Source organism: Copadichromis virginalis, linkage group LG5 (genome assembly GCF_057382275.1).
Source record: "Copadichromis virginalis isolate Kocher_CV1m ecotype Utaka linkage group LG5, C_Virginalis_male_GT1.1, whole genome shotgun sequence".
NCBI lineage: Eukaryota > Metazoa > Chordata > Actinopteri > Cichliformes > Cichlidae > Copadichromis > Copadichromis virginalis.
Window position 1 is genome coordinate 29,245,244 of NC_140622.1, and position 11,621 is coordinate 29,256,864.

General features: G+C 38.7%; 1 protein-coding gene and 1 long non-coding RNA gene across 2 annotated transcripts; one reads left to right on the forward strand and one right to left on the reverse strand.

Annotated features, from left to right (window-relative positions):
• Positions 1–3,910: 3,910 nt before the first annotated feature.
• LOC146710017 (uncharacterized) lies at positions 3,911–6,285 on the reverse strand. The gene is made up of 2 exons (XR_014920519.1): positions 6,176–6,285; positions 3,911–6,049 (listed from the first exon to the last, which is right to left on the reverse strand). It is a non-coding gene; the product is annotated as an uncharacterized LOC146710017 (long non-coding RNA).
• Positions 6,286–7,301: 1,016 nt separating this feature from the next.
• lsm3 (LSM3 homolog, U6 small nuclear RNA and mRNA degradation associated) lies at positions 7,302–11,369 on the forward strand. Its single transcript, XM_085457257.1, has 4 exons — positions 7,302–7,386; positions 9,883–9,993; positions 10,163–10,258; positions 10,653–11,369. Exons 1-4 carry the CDS (start codon positions 7,366–7,368, stop codon positions 10,731–10,733), a joined length of 309 nt encoding a protein of 102 aa, XP_085313383.1. The 5' UTR covers positions 7,302–7,365; the 3' UTR covers positions 10,734–11,369.
• The last annotated feature ends 252 nt before the right edge of the window (positions 11,370–11,621 follow it).

The following is an 11,621-nucleotide window of genomic DNA, read 5'->3' on the forward strand; positions in this document are numbered from 1 at the left end:
ATCACTGGGCAACTCCACTGGTGGAGTCCAGACTTACATAAACTTTAGTCGTTGGGCCTGAAATGTGATGCCAACATGGAAGTGCCTTCAAGCTGCAATCTTTCTAACAGCCAGTATGGCTTTTTGTTGCAAAAAGAAATACAGTTATAAAGAAGTCTATAGAAAAATGTGCCTGCAAGTCACTTAAATTTTCCTGATGTGTTTAAAGTCCCAGTTGTTGGTTTCAGGTGTTATTGAACACATATTGAAGTTAGTTATGTAAATTATGTAAAGGCTGGGACTACTTTGTGATTGACATCATGCTACCAAAAAATCATGCAAGTGCCCTGAGATTCTCAGACACTTTGCCTTTACACCAACTGCCAAAATGTTGATGTCAAAGCTTTGAAGCAGGACTTCAAGGGTATTGGCTACCTTGTACAAGCAAGACTGTACACCTTCCCTACTCCCCACTGGCTGCGCATGCCCTGCACCTTGAGAAAGCTAAGAGCTTCCGTTTGGCTCAGGATCTCAACTTCTCTCTCTTGTGCTTGCTATTACACTCTTTCAGCAGAGCACAACAGAGTTCATGATTTGATGGTTTTTGGTGGCTTAAATAGGGAAACACTGACATGTTGTCCTTTTATAAATGTTAATTGCACAACTGATGAGTCATTTGGTATCACTACAAGCATACAGGGCCACCTCTTTAAGTAGTGTGGTTCTCTTAACTGGAACTGGGCAAAGAACACAGGGATCACACCAGACAACAAACTGGACTTGGAGCTCAAACAAGCTTGGAAACGTTATGGGTGATTGTGAGCACATCTTTAGTCTTAAATTGGAGTTCTTTCAGACACAAGCACACTTTTCTAACCGCTAAACACAGTTGTTGTGGCATTATCTGAGCTAAATTCAACTACACTCCAAATACACAAAAACAAAGTGTACTGTAATGCTTTAGATTTAGCGAGCCTGAGCAAAATGAAGTGATGGTGGTGGTCACACACACAGAACATACAGAATCACATGTAATGAGCTCTTTGCGAATAAAAAAGTAAACAATGGCATGTTTTCTTATTTCGTCTTTCTTTTTTGGAAGGCTTGACATCAGTGCAATGTGTGCCTTTCATTGACATATTAACATTTTTCCACCTTAGAGTTGCAAGAATGAGAAGTTGTTTAGTGCAGCTGCAAAGTTACTGGATGTCCTTTAATAAAGGACACAGAATGTGTAATAATTTCCCATCAGTCATTTTTGTCAGATAAGGTCTAATGTAAAAAAAAAAATTCCTTTAACCTCCTGTCATATTCATATGTTTGATTCATTAACCCGCAATGTTAAAAAACATCAAATGTTAAATCTGATGCAAATTTGACTGCGTGATACAAATTCAGGCAGCACTTTAATCAGAATTACTCCAAATAATTGGAGAAAGGCCTTACTCCATCCTTTAGTAATCATAAAATGTTGTTTTCACGGCTGACATTTGTCTTAATTGGGTCAGTGTCAGAATATCACAGTCTATATGAATATAGCCACACACACAGATACGAGTCTCAGCAAGCAGTAGAGCCGGTGTCATATTTCTTTAGCTGCACGTCCTCATCCAGATGGAGGTGTTGTTCATGTAAATGCGTCAATGTGAGTAATCTTCATGAAACAATGAAGTGAGCAGTGGTGGTGACAAGGTGTGAATCTGCTGTGAGTGTTTAAGGCTTTTTGTCTGTGTGTGTGTGTGTGTGTGTGTGTGTGTGTGTGTGTGTGTGTGTGTGTGTGTGTGTGTGTGTGTGTGTGTGTGTGTGTGTGTGTGCACATGACTGCAGGATGATGAAACTGGACAGCTGCATTTGGTTCATACCAGCTCCCTGCCTTTGTCTCCTTTTCTATTCAAACAATCAGTGCAAAACATGTTACACGATCAGAAAACAAACACTCTGCAGCAACAATGCTCCCATGTACAAAATTAGACAGATATTTAGATGTGTGTTTTCATAGTTCTTGTGGAGTTTGTTATAAAGAAAAAAAACCCAAAAATTATTTGGCGCCCTTTCAAAAACAAGGAGACATGAAAAATAGGTCAAATTTGTCACTACAGACAAGCTTTGGTTTATTGTAACGCTTGTATGACCATTTGAGCATCATAAAATTACTGAAAACAAATACAAACAAAAGCCAAACATTACAAAACTGACAGGAGAAAAAAAAACACTACAAATCAGATGAAACTAACCTGAATTGAAATCAGAACTTACAAATGTAATAATGAAAAATACAAAGATATTATAGCCAAAAATGCATAATAACTAACTGGTATGGACAACTGACTAGCCTGCCCAGAGCTTGGAGTTTTATCAAGAATAAACCAGGATAATTAAACTATAGTGCTGCTTTCCCCTGGCTCACGTACTCTAAGTGTTTAAACACTCAAATGAGCTGCATTTCACTCTTTATCATTACTTTTAAAATTTTCACTGGCCCATTAGTACGCATTTATAACATATAAGTGACTTAAGGCTGATTTTACTTCCTTAGGCCAATTTAAAAAAAACAAAATCCCTTTGTTATGCACATATGCAATATAAAAAAAATGGTCAATGTCATATATGACACTGTCTTTCCTGATTTTATTCTCCTCAACTTTATTTTCACATATTATATTGGAAGCTCAGACTGAATAGAAAGAGTATTTTTGTGATCCAACACTGGCCTGCTGTGGCTACGAATGACACTGCATTCACTTTATTTTGAGAAGAAAATAGGCCTTATTCATACAGCCAACCTTTTATCCATTCATCTATTTTCTTAACCGCTTATCCAATTCAGTTTTTTCTTTTCTTATTGGGGTGGAGGTGGGGTGGGCGCTGGAGCTTATTCCACAGATGTAGTGACATACAGAGGGTCGGTAAGAGGAGGATGCTAAGAACAGGGTAAGATGGAGATGGACGATCCAAATCAGATTTGAGAGGCATCTTATAAATGAAAGGATTCGTTTTTCACTGATTTCAGTTATAATTAAGCTCCACCATAAAATAAATTACAGGTGTTTTATAAACAATTATTTCAACTATGAGCTTTTAGCCTTTTGTTGTATTTGTGTTTATGCTGTGTGATCTATGCAGACCTTTTTATAACAGCTGCAGGTTGTTGCTTTCGATTTTGGTATTATATCATCCTTTGTATCAATCTACAATACATATGATATCACTGACCTCATTTCAGGCCAGTAGAGGAACTCTCACTGTCCACACACACACACACACACACACACACACACACACACACACACACACACACACACAATGCCATTGTTACACAACAGGAAAAGCATGAATATGAAATAATCAGCCTACAATACAAATCTTCTGGCTTAAATGTAAAATGTGATTTTTTTTGATAGCTAATAGAAAGTCAGTAAGATCCGGTAACTGCAAGCGATGACAGACAGGACTCCCATGAAACGTCTTAACTTTGATTGAAGCAACTACCAATTAGAGCACTTACTACTGTAGACTCAGCACCGTTTTATGGACTTAAGTGTAGACAGGGCTTAACTGATCCGTATAGAATGAGGCTCAATCATATGTTGCATGTTTAGTCATTTGATGAAGCGGTCACTGATGGGAACATGAAAAGCTGGTGGCTAGGTGACACTGGTTGTTTACATGGAAATACAGCTCAGTTCAACTGGCGTGAAGATGACTAATTTCGTTTAGCCTTAAAATCATGTACCTTTGAGTAAGCTACACTTGTGCAATAACAAAATTAAGACTGGGTAAAAATAGCTTTGCGAAACTGGACCCTGGTTCTGTGTCTGCTGGAACACTCTTGAGACGCAGACTCTTTGGACTACATATAGTAAAGTAGGTCTACAGCAGATGACCTTGTAACACTGTTAATCTTCACAGTACAAACACTTATGACAATATGTTAAAGTGGAAAAAATGATAACTTTAATTCAGTGTGTATCACATTCAGACAACAACTCTGTATTTTCCTTGCTTAAAGCCGAACAGTAAACATTGTTCAAAGCGTATAAAACATTTGATCTGTGCTTCTTATTATTTGAAATGTAATACAAAAATCATTTTCTTTCTATTTACAAACAAAAAATCTGTACAAAGTTGAAACACCTGATAAATCATTACACAGTTTAGGACACTTGCATAATCTTTTGACTTTTTATGCTAATTTCAGCTGTGCTCCACTGAAATCAGTAAAAACTTCAATGCAGTAAAAGCAGGTGCAGCTTATTGTAGTGTTTCACCTGAGAAAATGTCTTAAAATCACCCTTTTTGACTGTCGTGTTTATTATAGCTGTTAACAGGACTGATTTGCAGTGACAGTTTCCCACAGCTTATCTGTTGACCTTCAACGACTGATGACGTCAGCTTCTGTCTTCCTATCGTTTAGCGCCATCTTTTGGCAGGTAACACACACAGAGGACCTTGACGAGCAGAAAGTGAGCAAAACAAAACAACTGTGAGTTTAGGCACCAGTTTCAGTTTCTAGGCCACCAGCTGCCAACTGTTTAATGGCAAACACACCCTTATCTGGTTTTGACATGACAGATCAAAAAAACAAGCATGCAAAAAAACCCTCACCCACACAAGCACAGACATATTGCCTGCTTTCTCACAAAACTTTAACAAATTTACAAATATGAAACTGTGTGCAGTCAGTGGTCCTAGCACTGGGCCACACAGGTTGTTTGGCTTATCTGTAGCAGGGACTTCTTCCACCACACAGCCGCGCTGAAGCTGAGGGTGGAATGGGTAACAGCACTGCTTTGATCTGCCTCCTCAGCCTGCACACAAACCCAGTATGGAACACTGGACTGAACTGGGAGAGGAGGTGCACACGCAGTCAATCACACACACAGATTTACAGAAAGGAAAAAAAAAGAGGAAAGCCAGAGAAGAAAAACAAGACAAGAGAAAGAGTGAATAAAGTTAACTATTTGTAAAACAAAAAGATTTTCTGTATAAGTAAAATGCTGTTAATTGTAATCACATGTGGCAAGTGTGACCAAATCCAAACAAACTTAATGTGGAACAAAGACACTGGAATTTGTGAAGGATATGTTGCAAATATAAATACATTTGATTTTACTGTATTTTACTGGGGTTACAGTCAGAGATATACATAGAACACTTCTTTTGGAGCCACACAGAGGGAATATAACAATATCTATATACAGCTTTCCTTGTTGGGTATAGCATAGGCAGCATTGTTCGCCTAAACTTCAGTCATGATCTCAGCCTTACTTTCTTCATTTGCATTAGAAAAGTGTCTGTTCTGCACTTCTGACCTTTGCAAACTACAGCAAAATTTGGGAGATTATCTCAACATGTGGGACAGAGAATAACAATGACGACGATGACAACAACAGTAATAATAATGGTCTCACTGCGCAGTTGGATAAAAAGTGGGACAGCTGCCCATTCTACACGTGGCACCTGCCCAGTGTGACAATAACGGAATAAAGTTATAAAAATGAATAATGTCCGGAAATGAATGCCTTCTTGCTTGAATTAATGCAGTAAATGCAGCTTTAGTTCTCTGAATTCAACTGCGATACTTGCGGTTTTAAAGTCAGTTAATAAATTGGATAAATTCAGAGTTATAGGGCATAGTTTCCTTTAAGAAGAAGAAGAACAACAACAACAACAACGGTATTGTGGGTTTAACCTGTACTGTTTGCCTTATAGCTGTAATATTAAAGTATTGGATGCTTGTTTTAATATGAACTCACATTGACCTGTTAATGCGAAGGTCTGACACAGGTCGGGTGGCTGTGGCTGTAGCTCAGGTGGTAGAGCAGGTCATCTACTGATCGGAAGGTTGGTGGTTCGATTCCCGGCTTCCCCTAGTCTGCATGCCAAATATCCTTGGGCAAGATACTAACCCGAAATTGCTCTCCGATGCATTCATCGGAGTGTGAATGTCAGTTGTGTGAATGGGTGAATGCACAAGTTGTGTAAAGCGCTTTGAGTGCTCAGAAGAGTGGAAAAGCGCTATATAAGAACCAGTCCATTTACCATTTAAACTTTTGTTGCGTTGCATTTACTAAAACAGAAAAACAAGACAGAATACGCCGCATCAGTGAGGTTGAAATTTCGTAAAGACATGAGCCATTAGAAACGGAAAAAAATGATGCAAATATATATATATAGTTTATGTTTAATAACCTACCTCTGATCTGCCGTTGCACTGTACGGAGATGCGGGGGATGGAAAAGTCTGGAAAAGCAGACGGGCAATATAAAGGACAGAGGAACTGCTAGCGTCCTCATTCGGGTTGCCAGGTTTGCACTTCACTCTCCTGCACGTATGAGTGCTTATTTGTATTTATTTGGATAAATCAAATTTACAGTTATAATTACAAGGACAATGACAATAAAAAATATTTAATTTTTGAATGTGTACCATGGATTTTAAAATAAGTTAGACAATAAATATTGCTTCTTCTCCTTCTTTTATTTACTCACTTTAGAGGTTGCTACAGCAGATCATCTGCCTTCATCTCTCCCTATCTCTACCATCCTACCCTTTCGCATCAACCCTCTGCATATCCTCCACTGCATCCATGAAGCTTCTCTGCGTTCTCCCTCTTTATCTCCTTCCTGGCAGCTCCATACTGACTTCATTTCCACTATCCCTCTTCATCACATGTCCAGACCGTCTCAGTCTTACCTCTCCAACTTTCCAAACTGCATCACCTCAGCCTCTGACATACTCATTTCTAATCCTGTCCATCCATTCCCATCTTCAGCTCTGTCACCAGCTCCAAACCATCAATCGCAACAAATCTCACGACCATCTTGTAGACTTCCCTTTCACTCTTGCTTGATATCTTTCTGTCACAAATGCTGCTCAACCTGGCTTGCACTATATTCTTCACCTCTTGATCCAATGTTTTCCTTGGTCAACCCCAGGTATGCAAACTCATCTACCTTTACTATCTCTGCTCCTTGCAACTCCTTGCAGCTTTGCCCTCTCATTTACATATTTACATATTCTAACTTTCCTTCCACTTATCTCAAGAGCATACTTCCACCTCTCCAGGCTCTCTTCCTGCTTCCTACTCTCACTACAGATCACAGTTATCTGCAAAGATCGTAGTTAATAGGGTTTCCTGCCTGACCTCCACTGTAAACCTGTCCATCGCCACTGAAAACAAGCAGATCCCTGATGTAATCTCACCCCCACCTTGCCTATAGCTGTAACAACATAAATAATTAAGTAATGTAACCCTATCCCTCTTCCATCGTTATGTTTATAGTCTCATCCAGGAGGCGTGCTTTGTGTTATGTGAAAACGCGGTTTTTTGCAGACCTGGCAACCTCCGCACTGGTTCGGTCATTCGACGCAGACTCAAACATCATGGCGGACGAAGTTGAGCAGGTTGGTGTAACTGCCTTCAATTCTGCTGTTGTTCTTTTAACAGCGTGCATGTAATTATCCCATGGGTGAAGAGGAGACAGGTTTACCCGTGTACTTGATGTAACGAGCTTATTGTGTAACTTTGTTCATAACTGATGTGGTAAAAGCGCGGAAGGGCCTGTCAAAAGCTAGCTGATTTAGCATGTCTAGCGTGTAAATGCTACCGCCAGTAGGATTTGCACCACTGTTCTTTAGGCAGAGCAGAGCGTGTTAGCGCAGGATTACCGCTAATGTATGTCCACGTTTAATTTTCTTTATCTGTTTTTAGTCTAAAGTTGGGTTAGTTAGGTCTGTAGCGTCTGGGTTGCAGTTCACAGCTATTTGGGCTAAACATTAAACAACTCACTGAAAACTCAGTTAACTCATGGAACACGACGTTTCTTCACTTTGCCTTAAATATTTTGGGTGTTTACACCAAAACTGCTCGAAAGGTCTGCATTTAATTCTGGTCTATGTCATTTAGAAATGATAATCACTCGATTATTCTTGTCACAGAAAATGCTAACTTGAGAAGAGACTTGTACATGGGGGTATTTGTTGTGTTTTTAATCTGTATTAAAGTAAATTCATTATTTTTGGTTCGGGCATAAGGAGTTTGCAAAGAAAGCGAGTGGGCAGAACAAGCAATAGGTCATTGCATCTCAGCTGTGCCTGCTGCTCGACCATATTAGAAAATATTTCACGTTTCATTTTACATTATTATGAAGTGCGACAGTTTCCGAATGTTATATAGTTTATTTTTTTGGTTTGTTTTTTATTAGTGTGTGCTCCAATATAGGACTACATTTTTTCATATCTATTTAGCCAGTGCTCAGGCATTTTTTGATGTTTGATGACCTGGGCCAAATTACAGATATGGTAGGGAAGACTAGTGCAAGTTTCCAGCTTTTATTTTTATACATTGTTTTATTTTTGGATATTCATGTACAAGTATTGCCTCCGATTTTGAAGTCCGGAAGAAAAAAAAGTGGATGGACAGAACATTAAAAAAAAAAAAAGTAACTTACATGTAGTTAAAGTTTTAAATACATGTAGCTAAAATTACACAGCAATCATTAAATGTCCAAACTTTAGACCGTAACATTTTTAAGCAAATCAGGGATGATCCCACAGAAAATGTTCTAAGGCAGTTGAATGTTAATATCCTGTTGATATGTCAAGCATACATGTTAGGGTTGGGCGATATGGCCTAAAACTCATATCTCGATATTCTTTAGCTGGATGGCGATATACGATATATATCTCGATATTTTTTTTTAAGCCATAAAGAAAGAACAAAAAGAGTTCTTAGTCACGCTGTGTCCCAGATCTCACATCTTTATTAACATACAGCGTAGATGTACATGAAAAAATTACTCAGAAATAAATTATCAGCATTTATTAAATTATAATTCTCCATAAATAAAATAAAACAATGTTGTTTTTGTGGATAACAAAACGCTCACAATTGTGCAGTCAAAATGTAAATTAAAAGACGCTTAGCATAATAACAAAGACAGACAGATTTCGCAGCTGCTCTGTTCCCAACTTCTACTGCGTGACTGACAACCTTCAGTTTGAAATCCGCTTCGTAACCATGTCTCTTACAGGTGCCATTTGTGGTCCTTATATGCACACAATACGGTAATTTTACGTTGAAGCACAGTATGCGTTACTCCGCGAGGCTCCAGACTACGGTAGCCGTAATGTTCCAACAATCCATCAAGCAGTGCGGCTTCGTAGCTTACCAAAGTCGTACTAAAGCATTTTTGGCAGATTGCTGAGCGCCGTGTACCACATAAAAGCAGTTTGCGGTCAATAAGCACAACCAGAATTCATACATAAGGCGCGCTGTCGATTTCTTTATAGGTTATAGTCCGAAAAATACGGTATACGAGTTTTGTAAGGTAGTTTGTTTCGGGGCAGGAGGCTGGGAGACTTCGCGGTCTGGGATACAGCACACAGTTTCTCACACACTCTTCATTTTGCACTTTATGGTGCTGTTGGAAATGGTGAAAATACTAGTAGTGCTAGCTGCACGGCCTCAACACGCCCCACGCACGGGGAGACCTGCGGTAACTCGTTAATGGAGATTTGCCGCGTTAATACAGTTATGGCGTTAATGTCATTTTAACGAGAGTAACACTGCCGCACTAAAATAGTAATCTCCAAATGTTTTCTTTTTACCGACCAGCTCCTCTTTGATAGCTGCCGTGTCCATCTTGTCGTTACCTGCAGGTGAAGCGATGGGGGAGGGGGAGTTGTGTTCAGTGAAGGAGAGAGGCGAGGCAGAGTAATACAGCATAGAGACAAAAGTGGATGAAAGAGAGGCAAACTTGCGGTTCCACAAGTATAATTATAACGTAACATAGACTATATCGATATAAAGGATATTGTCACATCTCTTATCTTGTATAAAAATATATCGATATATCGCCCAGTCCTAATACATGTGTCATTTTTTTCTGTGTGCTGCAGCAACCAACTACAAACACAGTTGAGGAGCCACTTGATCTGATCAGGCTCAGTCTAGATGAGCGAATCTACGTCAAGATGAGGAATGACCGCGAGCTCAGAGGCCGACTTCATGTGAGTCTTGTGCTGGGTTTTGTTGTTGTTGCTGTTTTTTTGTTGTTTGAGTGCTGCAGGTGTGACCCTGGCTGCTCGGAAGACTTTTTAAAAACAAGCACTTCAATTTCTTTTGGAGTGTTTTTGTCCTCTTTTACTTTGCACTCTTATTTGTTCTTGTTTGTCCCAGGCTTACGATCAGCACTTGAACATGATCCTTGGTGATGTGGAGGAGACTGTGACGACAGTAGAGATCGATGAGGAGACTTATGAAGAACTCTACAAGGTGCCACATCATTTTCTTTCCAGTCCCGTTGCCCTTTTAGTTTAAGGTGCTGGTGGTCTATTGTGGCATTGATCTGAGTTGAACCTGTTTCATCTTTTAAAACTGTTAATGTGTCATTCAGATAACAGACAGTACTTAATGGATAATATTTCACTGACTATTTGTTATATCATGGCCTCAAAAAAACGCTGCTCTGTTTTAACAAGGGTTAACATTACTGAGAAAATCACAGGGATCATCTTAACAACAAAAATTTAATTAAAGCAAATGCATGTTTTAATTTTTAAGTAAAATATATTTAGTCTTTGTTGTTAAACACATTTATTGGAAGCTATGTGTATACAATATTTTAAGTAGTGAAATATTTTAAGTGTGAATCTTTGTTTCGTTTCAGTCTACCAAGAGAAACATCCCCATGCTGTTTGTGAGAGGTGACGGCGTTGTCCTTGTAGCTCCACCTCTCAGGGTGGGCTAACTTCAATTACATCCCGGTGTGAAGCAGGGTTTGCTCAAGTACAATTTCAGCCCACAGAAGAGATAAAATCTCTTTTTTTGTCAACATCATCCACTCACATGAGACAAATGATTAATTTTTGTTTTGTTGTCAGATGTAAAACATGTCGATGGAAAGAAGAGAGAACTTTTGTAAGTCAGTGTTTAATAGGTGTTATTTTGGCAAGTTGCCATTTTTCAAGCCACATTTTCATTTAACAGGATATTTAGGCTATTTCAGAACATTAGATCAGGTAAAAAGTCCATTTTAAGTTCCAAAGCTAAGAATACTCATTATGTTTAAACATAATCTCATCATTTTAGTTATCTGTGACTGTATGTGCTCTTTGTTTAAAAAGGCTCACCAAACGTACCGCTGAGCGATATGTATGATTCTTAAGTTTTAAATTTTGTCAACTGTAACTTTGGTTTGTTCCGAGCAAAAGTCTGTCAGTGTTTTTTGGTTTCTATCATAACATTTTAGTTGAATATTTTATATTTTTGTAGTACTGTGGAGGATGTGGGAGTAAATCACACACAGATGTGTCAATGTGTGCAAAGATTTTTCAGTTTGGTCTTGTAAAGTTAAATAAAAAAATAAAAGTAATTGGAAAATTTATTGATTGTCGTGTAAATAAGCTGAAATTTGTTGGCAGCTGTGACTCAGGAGGTAGAGTGGGTTGTTAACTGGTTGGTGGTTTGAATCAGCCAGCACATCAAACTATTCTTGGGCAAGATACTAAACCCCAAATTGGCCCAGGTTCGTTGGTTAGAGTGGGTGGTAAAAAGTGACTGAAGGTATGTAACTAAGTGCTAAGGGAACGTGTGTGAATGAGTGAATATGGCTTGTAGTTTGAAATGCTTTTAAGTA